The 18,471-nt window shown below is 43.5% G+C and overlaps 1 protein-coding gene across 1 annotated transcript in view; it reads left to right on the top strand.

Moving 5' to 3' along the window:
* The window catches only part of Dmrt1 (doublesex and mab-3 related transcription factor 1), a 98,787-nt gene that overhangs the window by 41,168 nt on the left and 39,148 nt on the right, over nt 1-18,471 (top strand). Inside the window, exon 4 of the mRNA XM_074052644.1 lies at nt 15,474-15,618. Within this exon, the coding sequence (XP_073908745.1) occupies nt 15,474-15,618 (145 nt within the window). The remainder of the gene's footprint in view (nt 1-15,473; nt 15,619-18,471) is intronic.

The raw sequence follows: 18,471 nt of genomic DNA, 5'->3' as shown, positions 1-18,471 counted from the left end.
GATTTTTGGACTTTTAAGTTGGTCTTTCAAAATGCAGTGGATTTTATGGTTTGGGGCAGGATTTAGTTTGAATTCTATTGGACACTGTCCTCCAGGAAGGAGAAAGAAGCATCTTAAAGATTAAACAAACAATACCCCAGCTGATGAGTTTCTGAGTCTTGGGGACAAGCATCTGCTATTGGAGAGTCCCAATCTTCTAGCTGCTTCCAGATCTTGAGGATAAAGTAGATGGCAGAGTCCATGAACCTGTTGGCTTAGTTGATGAAGGATGAGAAAGAACAATCTAGATGTTTTTCTGAAGGAAAGACAGCCATCTCAAATCAACTCTACAGCAGAGCCTGAAATCTCCTAAGCCATCTGTTCCCCTTCCTCCTGGCAGAACCTTTGAGACAGCAGCTGATGCCTGACACAGTGGCATTTATTCTCACTCTTCTGGAAGGCCTGGTGAAGGTATGCCTGAGGTTTTGGATTCTCTTGGGTGTCCCTTGGTAAGGGACAGCCTGGGGAGACAGATGCTATCTAGTAGCCCCTTGCCTGGTCCAGGAGAGCTGCCTCCTGCTGCATCCTGGGAGAGATTCCTGGGTGAGTCTGCTCAGACTAGAGTAAGTGCTGGCCAGAGTAGGAGGTAAAACCTTGGCTGAACTTTCTTAGTCCTGTGGGAGACACACAGTTTTGGTGCTTAGTGCCTTCCTATAGGTTACCAGACTGAAGAGAGGCATCTCAGTTAGAGCCCCAGGAGAGACACGGGGCATCATTTCATATGACAGTTTGTTTTCCCAGATGCCCAGGCTTAAGCTTTCATTCCCTAGGTAGGCACAAGAACAAGTTGCTTTGTTGGCCCTCTGTTTTACTATAGCTCTCAGTTTATAACATCAGCAATGAGAGCTGTCATTTATTAAGCAGTCAGTCCTTCTCACTAACCTAAGAGGCAAATGGTTTTGGCCTTTTTATAGGTAAGGATATTGACACTCAGAGGGCTGACCTATCCAAGATTATGTAACCACCAAGGAGAATAGCCAGGGTTCGAATCCACACACGTCTGGCCCTGAAGTGTGTGTCAGCCCTATCTTGTTACCTCTGGGTCTACAACAAACTCTGGGCTGGGGAGCTTGCCTCCCAGAAGACCTCTGTTCGAGGGACCTCCAGAGACTGTAGGATGCACTCCATCCAAATCCTCAGGCCTTCTTTAGTTCTTCAGGGGGCGGAATTGCTATCCAAGCCCTTCTGTTTTCCTTTGGAGATCTTGGAATTTTTTTCTGTTTTTCTTCACTTGGGGAAATCAGAAATAAGCAGAAAGTTCTAGAATAGTGCTATGCATGATTACTTCAGGTGGTTTCACACAGAACCCCCATGCTTTCCTGAAATGTGTAGCTTTGGCCATCAGTATTTAGAATATGACGAATTTCTTCATTGTTTGAAATTCCTCTTGGAATTTTCTGCGAGTGTGATTATCAGTAAAGCACATGTAGGCTCACCTGCAATGTGTGTGTAACAAAAAAATGGTTCTAATAGTTTGGATGAAGGGACGCCATCATGTAGCCTCCCCATCCTTTCTAAATCTAGCATTTTATGAGTCTGTGGGTTAATCTTGTAACTCAGTGTAAACACAAGCTTTGCTTAAAAAACTTTCAGTCATGCCCACAAAATTAGTTCTATTGGGAATAAATTTTTACGTTAAAACAAGAGAAAACATAGAGATTAGCCATCAGTGTTCAAAGTAACAGATGGGAATCAGTGCAGTGTTGATTCTAATCAACAGAATGGATTCTAAGAGTTCTAATTCACTCCTATTGTGCTGCAGAGAAAAATGGGGCCCAGAGCTGAAGGGATTTGCCCAACACCCAGTTATTTGCTGGCAAGGTCTATTGTTTCGGGGGAACAACATGGCATGTACTAAGGAGCCTACGTTCTAGCACTAGGAGGTCGTATTCAGCTCTAACTTGCCCTTTAATTATGGAACACTGAGAAAAAATGCTTGGTCCTCCAAACCTCAGTTTTCTCACCTGTAAAGTGGGTATAGTATCACCTTCATTGAGTTATTACATGGATACATGAGACAGTGTGATAACAAAAGTGAGATGGTTTATAGTATATGAGAGTGTCTTCGTAAACCATGCAGTGCTATGCTGATATTAACTGCAATGAATTTATTTCAGTTCTCATTATTTCCACTTGGTCATGCTGTTTTAAAATCTATTTAATCCTTTGCCATCTGTTCATGCATATTTTAGTTAGCTACTTCAGGTCCCTCATCACAAGATAGGGTATAAATAATGTGCATTTTAGTTACTACTTAGAAACTGTGACACAAATATGGACCAAGTAGGAATGTATATGGAATGATTTTTACATCTTTGGGGAAGAATTTGATTCACTTAGGAGACAGAACTTGTAAAGCATAGATAGCAATTGTAATAAAGAGGACTGGTGGAGTGGCTCAAGAGGTAGAGCGCCGACCCAGTAAGTGCCAGGCCTGACTACCTGCTACCCCCTCAGACGGATTATAATAATAGTATAAAATGTGTTCATTAAGACATACGTCATAAAGATGCATTAAGTAAATAGTAAAGACTTACTAGATGACGTGTTTAGCTAATGTTGAAGGGACAGGAGTGGCAGGTCACTTTATAACCAGCATGTAGCTAAGTAGAGGTGCTAAGAACAGGATGGGAGGGAGAGGGTCCCTCACCTTGCTCTTTGTTTCTGGAAAGTGCTCTGACCCTTCTCTTTGGCCATTGGGAGGGTGGGTGGGATGCTCTCAAGGTTGTGCCCTGGTTTTCTGTTTCCTTTGTGGGAGGTTCCCCTCAGCTGACCTGGGCATACTCCTCTCTGTGGCCCTGGTGTCCTTGGTCTCCCCATGTTCAGCCCAGGGATTGGAATTGGAAACCACTTCTTTTGCAAGACACCTCTGTTGTTATAACCCAACTTGCCTCCTAACTTGGCTGGACGGAGTCTTCCTTTTATGCTTTATCCCCCTTCCCTGGCCATTTTGTGTGAGGCGAGGGCAGGGGAGGAGAAGTGTAAATGTTTCTTAACAAAGAGCTCCTTTCTGATTCCTAGAAAATACTGACTAGTAGAGGCGATTAATTTTATAAGCTACACTCTCAACGGTAAGTAGCTGGGACATTAAATTATTGGCATAAAGAATCCATGGATTTTGGTTTTTTTTTAAATAGAGTTGAAACTTCCTGCAAGTCTCCCTAAAAAAAATCAAACAAGCCACCTAGCACCTACTAAGAGCAAAACATTTTAAGAAAAAGGGAAAGGGAGAAAGGAGGAGAGGGAGAAGGAAAAGGGGATGGGAAGAGAGTCAGAGGAAAAAAGAAAGGGAGCGAGATCTTTTAGGACAGCATTCCAGAATCCCAGCGTGCTTTCGTGTGAATCCCTGCACGTTGAGAGCTGCTTTAATCGCTTCTGGTCTGCCTCCAGCCTGTTGAGATTTGTGACTCAATCATAGATTCCTGTCCTGTTGTGAAACAGGAATAACATTTGTGACACTAGAACAAACTCACGATGAATGGCTGGTTCCGCTGACCAGAAGCTCAATAATTGCCTGCAAAAGCTGTTTATTGCCTTGTGCGCTCCTCCACAGCAATATTATCTCTTAAATAAACATGTTGTACCAGGTTGACAAGGGAGAGGTGCATATCAAGTGAGCAGAAATAAATACGGGAGGACTCCGAGCTGTGCCTGGGATCGCCTTCCGTCTGCAGCAGGCGTCCTCTTGCTGGTTTTCCTGAAGCTTGTGCCACCAGATATCTACACTTCCATTCCTGTCTGGTCAGGGCATGGCCAGATGGCAGCTTAGGTGATTTCATTCCTTCTTCCTGGTGGTTGGTTACTTTGGTTACAGTCCGAGATGTCCCTGGATATGGTTCCCCATTGATTATGCACCTCACTGAAATGCATTCATTTGTTAAATAAGCATGAACCAACAGCAAGGTATGTGCTAGGATCAGCCCCTGAACAAAACAGAATCTGAGAAAGGCACAGGTGGCCGTTATTCACAGTATGTTGTTGTGTATTTTATAATAGCTGCAGGAGAGGATGCTGGATGTTCTCACTTCAAAAGCTGACATGGGCTTGGCATGATGGATACACCAGTTATCCTGATTTGACCATTGCACAATGTGGACATGTGTGCAAACATCACATGGTACTTATAAATATGTACAATTATGTATCAATTAAAATAAAAATGGTAAAAAGGAACTGTGGGAAGTAGCTTGGGGGAAAGCTGCTGTTATCACTTAGAAGAGGTGGAGGGAAGCTAGGGGTCACCCGTGCAGTCCTGTGTTTGAACTGAGATACAGACAGGAAAGAAGCAAATCCTAGCCTGGCACAGAACAGGCGCCCCTTATGGCCATTTCTGGAATGGCATGCCAGAACCCTAAATCTTCTGAGGGCCAAAGGCCAGGCTTGGCACTTGACAAAGCCACTGCCTTTGACTGCTTGCCTGACTGCTGTATTCTCAAACCTCGATCCAACAGCCAGAGTGGGCCTTTATTGTCATGCTGTCTCCTCCTTCTTTAATGTGGCTTAGCACTGAGACAACCTGTTAGGAAGAAGAATGGCCAGAACAAGTGACTTCCCCAGCATGGCATGTATGGAGGTGACAGGGGCCCTGTCCACAGCTGTGCTGTGTTTGTCCCATAGGGACTGCAGCTAAGGCTTAAATCTGACTCCATTTCCATGGAAACATTTGAAATTCGCCATCATTATTTGCAAATATTCTCTTGCTTGTTTTTTTGGAGAGTCTTATTAGCCCAGGCTAGCATTGAACTCTGCATCCTCCTGCCTTTACTTCCCAAGTGTTGGGATTATAGGTGTGTGCCGCCATGGTTAACTGGCACATACTCTTTAATTTTAAGAAATGAGATGGAAGGGAGAAGCAGTAGGATGGAAAACCCACTTCAGTTTTTAAGAAAAAAAAGGAGACATCAGATCAGTGTTTGTGCCACCTCAGGCCACTCAGTTCCACCAACAAATCCTCAGGATGACACAACTCTGGTCACTCAGCTCCCAAGAAGTTCTGGCCTGAGAAGGTAGAAGTGACCTGACTGACAAATCGACCTGGTCTTCCTCCCTTGGCCACTAGGTGCTCGCTTTATGATCTTGTGGTCCACGAGGCTGCGTGTCCATCCACAGCACACATAGTCATCGTGTGCAAGTTGCTCTTGCACGGGCTTCCCTTCCTACAGCAGACTGGCGATTGGCTACTCTGCTGGTACCTAGACATCACTGGCTTTTTCCTCCAGAAGGAGAAAGTGACAGCATTTGCACACAGCCATCAGAGGAATTTCTAAAGACATCCAGTTTTAAACCTTTTTAAAGCAACTTCTCAGGAAAAGGGTGGAAAATAGGTAAGGCTATTTGGGCTGTTTGGGCTAACAACCATAATTTGGTTTCTTAAAGGTGAAGCACAGAGGCATATACTTCTGTGGATGCCTGAAGGGTTTCTTTTAATACCTGTTCTGTTATTACCATGTGCATTTTTTATATCTGGCCACTTTTTAAAACTCAGTAATACTAATAATTCTGTAGTTGCTTATTTTGGAGTTTCTAAGTAGGCAATTGTTTCATGGTAATGTATTAATCCTGACATTTTCTTCCTCTGTCAACGCCTTCCTTCTGACATATGTTCTTAGTACTTTACTCCGCTTGTGTAACAAGGGCAGGCGAAGGTATCACTGTCTTGTGCTCTTTGTCTGGAGCCAAAGCCAAGGAGGAGAGGTGTTGGGTGTTTCAGATGCTGGGCCCAATGATGAAAGGTGGGGCTGAGGGATATCTCTTAGCTACAGCTTTACACGAGACAGACATTTTTATAGAGTATTTTAGTTAAACATAAGTGGATTCCAGAAGGTTGAACTGGCCTCTGTTCCCTGGGGAACACACAGCCCTGTCTCAAGAGAACAGGGGCAGGAACCAGGCCTGGGGCAGCCTAAGGGATAGTCGTCTCAGACTGGCTTAAAGTGGTCCAGGAGCATCCTGGGAGATCCAGACAAAGTGTAACCTGAGATCTTCTGGAACCTTTGGGAGATGTGCATCAGTTCTAGGCTGTTCTACAGATTCAATTCTGTTCTTAATGTGAGTTCCGTTTGATTTGGATCAACTCTGAACCCCTTGTGAAGAAGGGCTGGTATACTGCAGTGACCTAGAACTAGAGGCGGAGAGAAGTCTATTACCAGTCTGTTGTCAGGTTCTTGCATTACCTATGCTGGGCCACAGCAGCATCAGTTAGTAAATAATACAGTATTTTGGGAATTCTGTAATCTGTTTGAACGTGAGCTAATTCTATCGCAGTTTGTGAACGCTTTCAGATTTGATTTGGTTGGGCTGTGGCTAAAATCTTATGTATTTACGTTTGCCCTTTTAGCTTACCTTTTCTTCCCTGCTAAGCAGATATGAACATGATATAAAATTAGTTGCTTTTCAGAATGTTTAAGCACATGGATGAGTGATTCTCAAATTCCTCGGGGGGCCACATTTGTATGGTCTGTTAAGTGCTCTTCATTATTGAATAAAGACCCAAATCAAAGGAATGCATAACAGAGACAAGTTTGCCCTGGTTTTAAATACCATATTAGAAATACAAGAGAAAGAAAGAATAGTTATAAAAAGAATCTCCAGTTCCTTCCTTCCTTCCTTCCTTCATTAATCAGCTCCCACTCCAGGCCTGGTGCTGTGGTGGACCTTCAAGGGCTAGCGTACAGTGGAACAATTGAGAAGGAACAGAGGACACACACGATCCTGTAGTCATGTTGCTGTCAGTCTGCAGGGTTCCTCAGAGAATTATGACAGCTTGTAGAAAGACGGGCTGTGTACAGCATGTAGCAAAGGCAGGGTGACGAGGAATATTGTACCCCCACTGCTGTTCAGCATTGCCAGTGTGTGTTGACAATGGAAAGTAGGTTGACTTTCAGTGAGTTTTGTAATTAAAATATTCTCTACAGACCATGTACCCTTAGTGCCTGCGCTGGGAATAGGATGAGATCAGCACCCTGCCCTTAGCTTAGTATTGGCCCTGGAGATGTCACCCTTGAGATAAACAACCTCCTGGGAGGGGGTTCAAAGGAGATTGAGGATCAAGGAAAAATGGTGTTATTTTTTCTTTTTTATTTTATTTTATTTTGGGTGGTATTGGGGCTTGAACTCAGTGCTTCACTCTACCACTTAAACCAAGCCCCCCTAGTCCTTTTGTATGTGTGTGTTTGTGTTGGTTATTTTTGAAATAGGGTCTCACGTGGTCTGTCTGGACCTCAATCCTCCTATTTATGTTTGTAGCTGGGCTGATGGAAGTGCACCACAGCACCCAGCCATTGGTTGAGATGGGGTCTCAAGAACTTTTTGCCCTGGCTGGTCTGCAACTGGAATCTCCCAGATCTCTTCCCGCTGAGGGACTAGGATTATAAGTGTGAGCCACTGTGCCCAACCCATTTTATTTTTAATACCCTTTTTTTTTTTTGCAGTCCTGGGGAGTTACTCCACCAGTCCTTGATTTACTCTACCAGTCCTTTTGTGTGAAGGGTTTTTTTGAGATAAGGTCTTTTAAACTATTTGCCCAGGCTGGCTTCGAACTGTGATCCTCCTGATCGCTGCCTCCTGAGTAGCTAGGATTACAGGTGTGAGCCACAGGCACCCGGCTTATTTTTTTCATCACATTCCTTCTCACAAACATTCTTTTTGGCCATTTCCAAGTTTTCTCAACTGATAATGGGAGAAGAAAGGCAGACAGCCTCAAGTTGAATCTTGAATATTTGAACAAAGCCAGAAAACAATGAAGACCTGGAACTTTTTCCCCTATATGCATGTGTGTTTAATAGTGACAAAAGTAGGATCTTGAGTTGTTTTTTCAACTCTTAAAAATTTGAAACATAGAAAAATTTTAGAGAACTGATTTTTCTTTCAAATACCAAACTGCGTATGTACTTGATAAAATAATTTGTATGGAACTGGAAGATTTTTTGGTCCGAATCATTTGATAGCGTACTCAGAAGAGGGCCCTTGAGTGTGACTGACTATCCCGGAGGGGAAGGGAAGGAGCGAGCAGGACAGGAGTTGGGCAGCCCTGCAGTACCAGGCTCTTCAGTTCACCTAGTCTATCTCAGCATTTGAGCCAGCCCTGTCACCAGTTGTCAGCCTCCTGTGTGGGCAAGGCTCAGGGAGACGTAATCACTTGGCATTATCACACAACTGGTAAGGAGAGCTGCAGTGTGAGCCAAGGTTTGCCTATTGCAGAGGCCCCTTTTTCCCAGGATGCCTTCCGTGTAGGCCAGATCACATTTCTTGGTCTTTGTATGAGACCTGAAAATTCTGGAGAATCTCTTACCCATCCTGCCTCTCAGGCCTGTTTCTGTACAAGGGCATGCATACACATACACTCACACACACACACACACACTTACTTCTGTGTGCCTTAGGGAAACCTGTTTTCCATCACTGTTGTGTCATTGAATTACATGGAGGTGGCTAGCCTCTTTCCATCATGGTCTTGGAGTGGGATGGGCATTTTTGTGCCACCCGTGAGTTAGCCGTGTCTACCAGTGGTCACCAGCCTGCATATGAATCTTTTGATAGTTTGGGGGAATATGTGAGAATGTGCTGTGCTCCCACTTGGAAGGCAGCTCCAGATGGCCTCACCTTGCCCTCCAGACAGTCTATCATGTTCAGGACTCATATAAGATACCCTTCACACTGCTGATTTATGCTAAAAGTATCTTAATGTTTCTGACAGCTCATGTGTGACATGAATATAATCCATATTTCTTAGAGCAGCTAATTCTAGTGGCTTATTTCTCCATACTGCTGATAGGGCTATATCTCTTGGTGTCGCTGCCGTGGAGGTTCTGATGGTAACATATTGTTTCTGGGTCACTAGCTTTGTCTAAAACAGCAGGTTGGAACAGAGTAGCAAAGGTTAATTAAGTTTGTCCATCAAGGTGGGAACAGATATGGATGCCTCTTGATGCTTCTGGTCCTAAAGTCAAAGTTCCTGAATGTGTGGTTATAGGCATCTTTTCCTTTTTGCATTCCCTCCTCTAAGTTTCTTATTTGCTGCAGAAGCAGAAAAAAATGTGAAGAGTTGGGCTGTTAAGAGGCGGGGGCAGTGGGTGGTAACTCTTTATAATATGCAGATTTTGTCATTTAAATGAGAAAGATGGCTTGGTGTGGGTAGAGAGACCCATCAGGAGTGTCCAGGACTTTGCTCTGAGTCCTCCTGTACCTAGTGCCTTTGGAGCAGCCCTGTGTTACTGGCCCCCTCTGAGCAGTTGCTTCCTGTGTTGACAGTTACTCAATTGAGGACTCATGAGATAACAGACGAGTCTCGGGTACTTCACGGTAAATGTCCATTTTCTTCCTCTGAAATTGCCTTTTTCTTCTGGTCAATAAATAACGTGTTCTCAGGAAAATCATATGAGGAATGTCCCCAGCCCAGCCCCCTTCACCGATCTGAAGAGACGCTGTATAATGCCTTTGGTGACTTGATGGGTGAGCCAGAGTGGGGAGTCCTATGTCTGGATAATTACTAACCAGGTTTTCAAGATACAAACTTTTTCCTGTCTCTTTTCTCCAGCTGTTTTGCTCATTCTCTCGTCTCCTGTTGATTTACTCGTTAATGGTAACTTGTGTTTATGTCTGGCTGTGCATGAGTTCTGTTGAGAACTCAGGATCTGAAGTTTAGATTCTGACCTAGGGGCTAGAAGATTCTGCATAGATTTCTAAAGATGAGGAGGACACTGACTTTGTCCCAGCCGGAGATTGTTCCAGAAGGATCAGCCCTTCCTCTCTTGTGGATCCACTGAAGTACACTGCCATTCTGTAGCATGACCACCCTAGAGAAGATGAGGTCAGTGCAGCACAGGAAGGCAACACCTCAGGAGAGCCTAAACTCATCCTTTGAGGGCTGAGTAGAAAGAGAAATCAAGTAGGGAGCTGTGTGTTGGAGTGTGGGGAATCTTCCACGTCACAGGACTCCGTGTTTGGCCTTTGGTGGTTCAGTAATCTCTGAAATGTGTGCATAATAGCTCTCCCTTTTAGCCTGTATATTTAAAATAAATCTTTCCAGCTGGGAAGTGTTTGAAGACAGACGGTGAATGAGGTGTGTATTTTAGTAGGTGAATGTGGCCTTGGGGGTAAAGCACCTTGCACAGGTAAGGTTGGCAGGCTGGGACAGCACATGTGTAATTAGGTGAACATGGGAACAGGCATCCTATTCAGATGGATTGAAAAGAAGCTTCTGTGAACAACAAAGAAATCATTTAATGAAGATGAAAGTCAGCCCCAACAAGAAGACCTGGAATTCCACAGTCTGTGAAGAGTCCTGCCTTCTTTTATGGAAAGGTTCCCAATCAGAAAACCCAAAGGGTCACCCAAAAGGTGCTTTTTTAAAATTTGAAAAACTGTAAGCCACATATCTGCGCCAGTGGGACCTTTGCAGTTAGGATCAGTTGTTCTCCAGTAGGACTCTTCTCACGACAGCTGTTCCCTTTCTCCCTCAACTCTGATCTTACATAGCTGAGGTGCACTGAATGAACAACTAGAATATTCACTGCCTTTTAGCCCCTCACCTGGAAGGAAAGTTCAGTTCAGTTCAGTGTAAGATCAGACACTCTTCCTATCTGAAACATTAACAGACAACCAGAGAATAGGATTCAGGAATTTTTTTTATAAGGAAATGAGGTCGAACATTGTTACGTTTTGCTGGTATATTATTGTAATTATAAAATAGAGTGGTTAAGATATATGAAAGGAAATACATGATTCAGATTTATTGTGATGCAGTTTCTCAACAAATAAAACAACCCCCTGAGCTCTTAGGTTTCCTCTGGGGTTAACACCGACAGCAGCACGTTCTCGGCCCATCCAGCTCATCTGTGGGTCGTACTCTCCTTCAGAGACTAGGACAGGTAATAAGATTATAGAGTGTGCCTCTTGGTAGTCAGATACCACATGCTATTAATAATGACAGTCATAATTCAGTAGAATCCTAGGGTTTAAGTTCTTCCTTGGTTTGCTTATTTGTTTGATATAAAGGACTAAAAAAATCTTGAGAAGAAACAATAGCGTTGTATAAAGGGAAAAAATATGTTCCTTTAGCAGAACTGACTGGTTCCTCTAATTTGTTTGTATAACTTCTGTCCCTCAGTAAATATGGCTGTTTCCTTTTAGCTGGAGGTGAGGGGTTGAGCCAAGGGCAGTAGGCTAGTTTAAGGCAGGGTTTTTCGACCTTGGCACTGCTGACATGTTGGCCTCGAACCTGGCTGTATGAGGGGACTGTCCCGTGCATCACAGGAGGATGGCAAACTTCCCTGGCCTTTACGACTAGGTGCCAATAGCAGTCCTTCTCCTACTTGTGACAGTAGAAAGCATCTCAAGGGATCAAACTGCCCACAATTGAGAGCTGCTAGTTTACAATAAGGAGTTTAAAAGCATTCACTATTTGTCCATTTTGTCTAAGCTTAAAGTACCAGCATTACGATTTTTTTTAAGTTAGAAGGGATCAGGAGTTGATTTAGAGTAGTAAATCTCATCCTACCAACCTTCTTGGGGGCTTCCTGGGTGAACCGCAATTCCATTTTAGCTTCGTGCTTTTAGAAACACGGAGGACCTCCTCTTCGTCTGCTCAAATAGCGTGGCTATTTGTGGAGTCTTCTTTGAGTTGGATGTAGCTGATTAATGGACAAGTTCACATTTTCATTATCGCAAATGGAGTCTGACCTTTCGTATTTTTTCTTCTTTTGCTGGAAGTCTTTTGTAGCGCAGTGATCCTGGGAACTCATAGGAGAAACCAAATGAGTACAAGTAACTCAATTCCTAGTTCCAAATAATGAATTGAAGGGGAGCAATAAGCATAGGAATGCTTGTGAGATTGTGTTTATTTTCCAGTAGGCTTTACTTAAGAAAACTTGCCATTTATCTGAAAAATTTTCAGGTGCTCTAATACATATTGGGGTTGGTAACAATTGACCAGTCTACTTGTCAGACTTGACTTTTGCATTTTTTCATTGATCTGGGGAATGTTGGGATCTCATTTCTCAGGTGCGTAGAGATGGGTTGGTAATTTTAGATAAGCACAGTGACATGTAAGAATTACCCATGGTCTAGGCCACATCCCAGACTAGTTAAATCAGATTTTCTAGGGGTGGAGCCAGGCCTCAAAGCTGAGTCTCCTACTTCCCTTACTCCAGTGAGAGTCAAGATTGAGAACCAGTGCACATATTTATAAATAAAGTTTTTTAGGACACAGCCATGCACATTCCTTTTCCAGTAGCCTAGAGATCCCTGAAATAGTCACTTATAGCAAAAAGCTTGCTTAGTCCTGCTGAGGAGTCATAGTGAACGTTTATTGTCAAATATTTCAAAAAAGATGTTTGTATAAATTTTCATAATGAAAGAAAAATCTGGATTTTGCAGAGCCTGCACACTCTAGTCCTGTCAGTTTCCTTGCACACAGGGAAAAATAAAAGAATTTTCTGTGAAGAACTGACTTGCAGATACTGTCCCACCTGAGGGAGATGTGACTGGGTCAGCACCCAGAGCGGGGAGGCCCCATTAGTCATGTTAGGCATTCTGACTCTGAAAGTTGGCCCCTTGCTGCTAATCCAGTGCTCCTTACTCAAGACTGTGTTAGACTCCAGGATGGAGGCCCAACCCATTCCTCACTTAGAAGGGTGCTAGGAGTTTGCTGTTACCATGGCAGCACTTCCAGAAGTCAGCAGGCCTGGGAAAAAGAATCTGTGAGCTGTGGGGAATTGTACGGATAAAGAAAGAAAATAATGAAAATAAAACATTTGCTATTTGCATAACTTCCACCCTTTTGGAAACTTGATGGTTGTGAACAGTTGCTGAAGAATCTTCTAGAAGATTGGTCATGAGCTCCTAAGTGTGAGAGAAAAGATTGCTTATTTCAGCTCATCCCCAGAGCAAGGTTTGGGAACCAGCAGATTCAGCATCTCTGGGGATCCTGCCAGATTCTCAGCACCCCCTCCCCCAGCCTTACCATAAAGGACTCTCCATTGAACAGATCCTGGGGCTATTTGTGTGTCTGTAAAGGGAGCAGGGGAAGCACTGGTCTAATTGGTAACCGTACTGCTGTTGTAGTTACTACTACTTAAATGATTTCACGGCTCCCTAATGGGCCCTCCTGACCTCAGGCTCTCTCTGGAGGGTAGCAACCAGTTCTTTCCCTTGGGCAATTTTCTAAGAACAGCTAGCTTGACCTCTTACTTAGTACAGATTTATGTCATGGTTGAAAACAAAATCAGGATGATTGACCTGGAACACATACCATTGTATATATTTTGAAAAACAAGCTTGAAAGGAAAAAGAGAACTTGTCCAGGTAAACCTCACTTGAAATAATCGCCTGTAATGGAGTCAGCTTTGCTTTTCCAACAGACAACAATCCACCTCTCAGAGCAGACATCTGAAGTGGGGAGGATCTAAAACCAATTTTTTTTTCCTTTTTCCTTTGGCGGTACTGGGGCTTGAACTCAAGGCCTTCATCTTGAGCCACTCTGCCATGTATTTTTGAGATAGGGTTTGGAGAACTCTTTGCCCCGTCTGGCTTGATTTTATTCTCTGGTTGCTTCCTGATCTCTTGAGTAGCTAGGATTATAGGAGTGAGTCACCAGGGTACAGTTCTTTGAGAGGCTCACAGTATCATGGAAATCAGCGATTTAGGCCTTTCCACCAAGTGATGCCATAATATTCAAATTGTGTGGGTTTTCTACGTTCATAGAAAACATTGAGGAGGTACTTCACTTTCCCTGCCAAGTGCTGTCAAGTTAGCACCATTTTCTTTGTCACACAGCATTCTAAACATTTGGTTGAAAAACATGATTTTGAAATTATGCCTTAACTCTGATTATAATTGGCTTTACTTTTTTTTCCTTTTTAAACATGGGATTTCCAAATCAACTATTACAGGAGGAAATGCAGCCATGTTTTCATTAATTTTTTTTTTTTTTTTGCAGTGCTGGGGATTGAACACAGTCTTGTACATGCTAGGCAAGTATTGTACCTCTGAGTTTCAGCCCCAGACTCATAAATGGCTTACATTCCCTTAGAATAGCTTATACTTAAAACTGCATATCCTCATGTTATTAATGTCTACTAATTAAAAATACAATAAAACTATTTTTAACAAACAATACTCTCCAAAAATCTGGGGGTGTGGCTTAGCCATAGAAAGCTTGCCTACCATGCGTGAGGCCTTGGGTTTGGGGCGGGGGTGGGGAACCCTAGCATACCAGTTTAATTTTTTAAAGGCTTTGTCAATATCTAAAGTTCAGCTCTGCTCTTGCCATGAGATGTGATCACAAGCGAAACGCTTAATGTCTGTGCCAGGGTCCAGGCAGAAATCAACAATCATAGACATCTCTAGAAGCAGCCCTTCCACCATCATCAGAAGGGCTGGGAAACATGAGGGTGGGACCCCTTCTGAGCCGGGGGAGGGGGAGCACATGTTCTGAGCTTTGAGTGAGAGGTCAGAAAGCAACGTAACACTGCTCTTTGCATAAAAGCTACCTGTGTCTCATAACTGCCAGGCCCATGTGTCAGCTGCCACTGCTGCTGGAAGGATGACATGCACATCCCTCCCCACTGCTGTCCTATCCCAGTTCACATGCCCTCCAGCAGAATCCAGGTCACCTTCAGAAGCTAGACCCCAGACTTCCCTGCCTTGCTGCAGGAAAAGCATAAGAGGTGGGGATGGGACACCAAGTGACAGGAGCCAGTTAAGCATCCCATTAATGACAGTAGCTTATTCATACACATGGTTTGCATATTGACATTTACAGTGTATTTTGGGGGGCAACCCAAACAGGCAAGGCAGCCTTCTAGCAGCCTGTTGTCCCCTAAGCACCCCTCTCCCTCTCTGCCCAGCTCTCCTTAGCACTTGCTTGCTGAGCATCGTTCCCAACCAGAGGGGTTGTCAGGGATGCTGTTGCCGGCACTTCAAGCTAGAATAGGCACCTTGGGCATCCACAGTTCTAGCTTTTCTTGTAGTAATTGTAAAATACAACCTTTGTCTCATTCTGTGTTAGTCAGAGCTTTTGTCGCTGGGACAGATACCTGAGAGGAAAAAATGTAGAAGGAGAAAAGATTTATTTCTGCTTATGGTTTTGGAGGTTTCAGTACCAAGTTGGCTGGGTCTCTTGTTTCTGGGCCGTGAAGAAGCTGAATATCATGGAAGCTGGTGAGGTAGCACCTCAGAGCATGTGTGGTGGAGCAAAGCAGCTCACCTTATGAGGGACAGGAAGGAGAGACACAGACCAGAAAGGGCCAGGGACAAGATATGCCCAAAGACCCACCCAGTGACCTACTTCCTTCAGCTACACCCCACCTCCTGAAGTTTCTATCACCTCCCCCCAGCAGTGCCACCAGCCAAGGACAAAGCCTGCAACTCATGAGCCTGTGGGGGACATTTCACATTCAAACGCTAACAGTGTCCTTTCTTTTTTTCTCAAGCAGATGAAAAACTCGGAGAACCGTCATGCAGTGAGCTCCCAGTACAGGATGCATTCCTACTACGGGCCTCCCTCCTACCTGGGCCAGAGCGTGTCCCAGATCTTCACTTTTGAGGATGGTCCTTCCTACTCGGAAGCCAAAGCGAGTGGTAGGTGGCTGGTCGGGACAGGCTTTGGAACGGGGATGATGGTAACCAGCACTGGGTCACTAGCCTGCACTGACAGCTTATCCCTTAGGAGCTGTTGGAAAACTTACTGTGTGTGACACTTAGATCTATATTCTTTAAAATATTTAACTATAGGGTGGTTTTGCTTTACTTGATTTTTTTTTTTTTTTGGAGATAGGGTCTCAAAGTGTAGTCCCAGGCTTGCCTCGAACTCCTGATCCACAGCTCTCCTGCTCGAGCCTTCCAAGTGCTGGGATTACAGATGTAATCCACCACACATGGCTCTTTGCTTGATTCTTAATAGATATCATTTCCTTTCTGGATACCTACAGTGACAACAATGCTCTCATTCAGAAGCTAAAAATGTATTAAATTTATTTTCTGGAGAATCAGTGAAAAAGACAGGAACACTTTTTTTTTGCCCTCCTGGGGGTCAAACCCTAAGCTTTGCATATGCTGGGCAAATTCTCTGGCATTACCTCCCATCTACCAGAGGCACTTTAACCCAATGGCTTGTCTGGGTTATTTTTTTGTGAAGAGAATTTCTATATACTAAATATTTGTTTCCAAAAGATTTTCATTTTAAAATTGAAGGTGTATTCATCTTTGGGGAGGAGAAATAAAATAACATAATAAAACATTTTTAATACAGTAGATCTCAGAGCTTATGCAGTAGCAATGCAAATAACCGTGATATAATGGCTTTGAGGTGAAAAATGACTGTTTAATGAACCAAAGCACTTTGAAATACACAATTCCTCAACTTCAGTTTTAACCTTCTCCCCAACATTTACACTGTGGTGATTGGCAGGTCTTTTATGGCCACTGTGTTTCCAGATCCCGTATTTACATTCTTTATATGCAAGCATCTTTTGATTCAGGAAAATGAGAAGCAACACAGTCAAGGCAGCAGGAGGAAGCAGGGCCATCGTGAGTGATTTGGAAAAGACTCTGACCTAAAGCTTACCCTGTTCTAAACAAGTTGGTTTTCTAAAGAAGTTGACTGTAGAGAATTTCTTTGCAAAGTGAATGTTTAGAGAATCAGAACCATGCCTTGATTTCCACATTGAGAACAATCAAATTTTTAAAAGCCGGGAAGGTTACGCTTCCATTAATATGGGATTCATTGGTCATGGGAGGGAACTAACCAGTTTGAGCTGAAGAGACTGAAGTACACATTGTTCTGTCCGGAGCGGACAGGCTCTTCTAGTTCGTAAATATCCATACTATATGTGGGGCCTTTGAGTGGATGTATAATCTGAATTTTAAGCTCCTTTAAGGACAGAGGACACAACAGATGACTTCTGTTTGCTCTTTGCTGGTTGAGTGAGTGAGTGAATGAATGAATGAATGAATGAATATGGTATGGTACATTTTTAAGTGAGTTTGCCCTGTAAGGAAACTTTCACAAGCATGAAAGGTCAGTGTCCTAACTCACTGTTATCTAATGGAGCTGTTAATGGCAGTGGTGTAGTCTCTAATCAGATTTCCAAGTTCTTTGTGTCCTATGTGGAAGAATCCATTGCAGGATAGATGGATGTAATGAAGTTTATTAAAAGTTAGGGAAGGGAATTGCAGAAAGGAGTTTGGTGGGCCCAGGTGGAAACTGGAAGCAGAAAGAGCATGCTCCTCTTCTCCAGGTGCTTTTAAAACTTGTGCTAACCTATGGGAAGGGAAGAGCCTGGTGATTCCCAGCTAGTAATTGATAAGTGGGGAGGGGCATGAGTGGTTCCTGGGCCCAGTGAAGGTGGTTTTAGTTGTCCTTCTGCTAGGGTGGGGATAACCTACACACATTTGCAATTGAAGAGAAGGCTCAGAGAAAGAGAAGAATGTTCAGTCTGGAATACCATATTAAGTCATATATTTTCTAAGAGTTCTGGACTTTCCCTGATTCTTGCTTGCCTCAGAATCGGTGCACAATTTGGGGATGAAATGGTTAAAGAGACATTTGTTCATACAGAAAATTAGGAATGAAACTCACTTGCAGGAAGAGATTGCCGGAGCTTCTTACTCAAGGAATAATTGGAATACTTTTAGAAACACTGGCATTCTTGAGACAAAGGTGTACATTCAGAGCAGAACAATAAGACAGAAATATAAGAGGCAGTTTATTAGAGCAGAGAGGAATGAATTTGGAGAGGAGCAATGTGGACTTGAATTTATGGCAGAGAAGGAATTAACTCAAAAGGAAAGAGGTTACAGTCCAAGACAGCAAGGCCAGGGTCATGAGTGTATTCATAAGTTGAGAGAGAGACTAGAATTTCTTACAGTGTTTTTTACAGATGTCCTTATTGAAGATACACGGGTGTGAGGAGGCCTGAGGCTTAACTTCCTGGACTCTCTTAAGTCACTCACAATTAATTAGTAGCTCAAGCTGCGGGAATGAGAGAGTTAGCCAGGAAGAATGATGGTAAACTGGAGTAATACTTACTTTGGAATTATCATGGAGAAGAGGAATATGAATCAGTAGAAAATCCTGATCCCACCTAATTCGTGAGAGAGGTGGCTTTAAGACTTCCCAGTGTGTGCTGTCTTGAGGGGCAGTGCATGAAATCATTATAAAGCAAGTGGGAAGAAGGAAGATTGTGTGTGAGAGCAAGGACACCCAAGGTCATCTTTTGGGACATGTGATCCTTAGTTATCACTTCAGCACTGGCACAGTGGGGAGCACTTTGGGGCAAGTTAGGCCCTTGTAATTGGGGTTGAGGTGGGGGGGCGCAGAATGTAGTGAAGACATCATTTTATTATTTGTGAGAAACCGACAAAGGCTGGCTGATCTCCAGTTCTGTTTACCAAGTGCTGTCCTATCGAGGGTGAGTTCCTTTGGTTGGTCGC

The sequence above is a fragment of the Castor canadensis genome, chromosome 13 (genome assembly GCF_047511655.1).
Source record: "Castor canadensis chromosome 13, mCasCan1.hap1v2, whole genome shotgun sequence".
In the NCBI taxonomy this organism is placed as follows: Eukaryota; Metazoa; Chordata; class Mammalia; order Rodentia; family Castoridae; genus Castor; species Castor canadensis.
The sequence above is the reverse complement of the archived record's forward strand: the minus strand, read 5'-3'. Positions and strand labels throughout refer to the sequence as shown.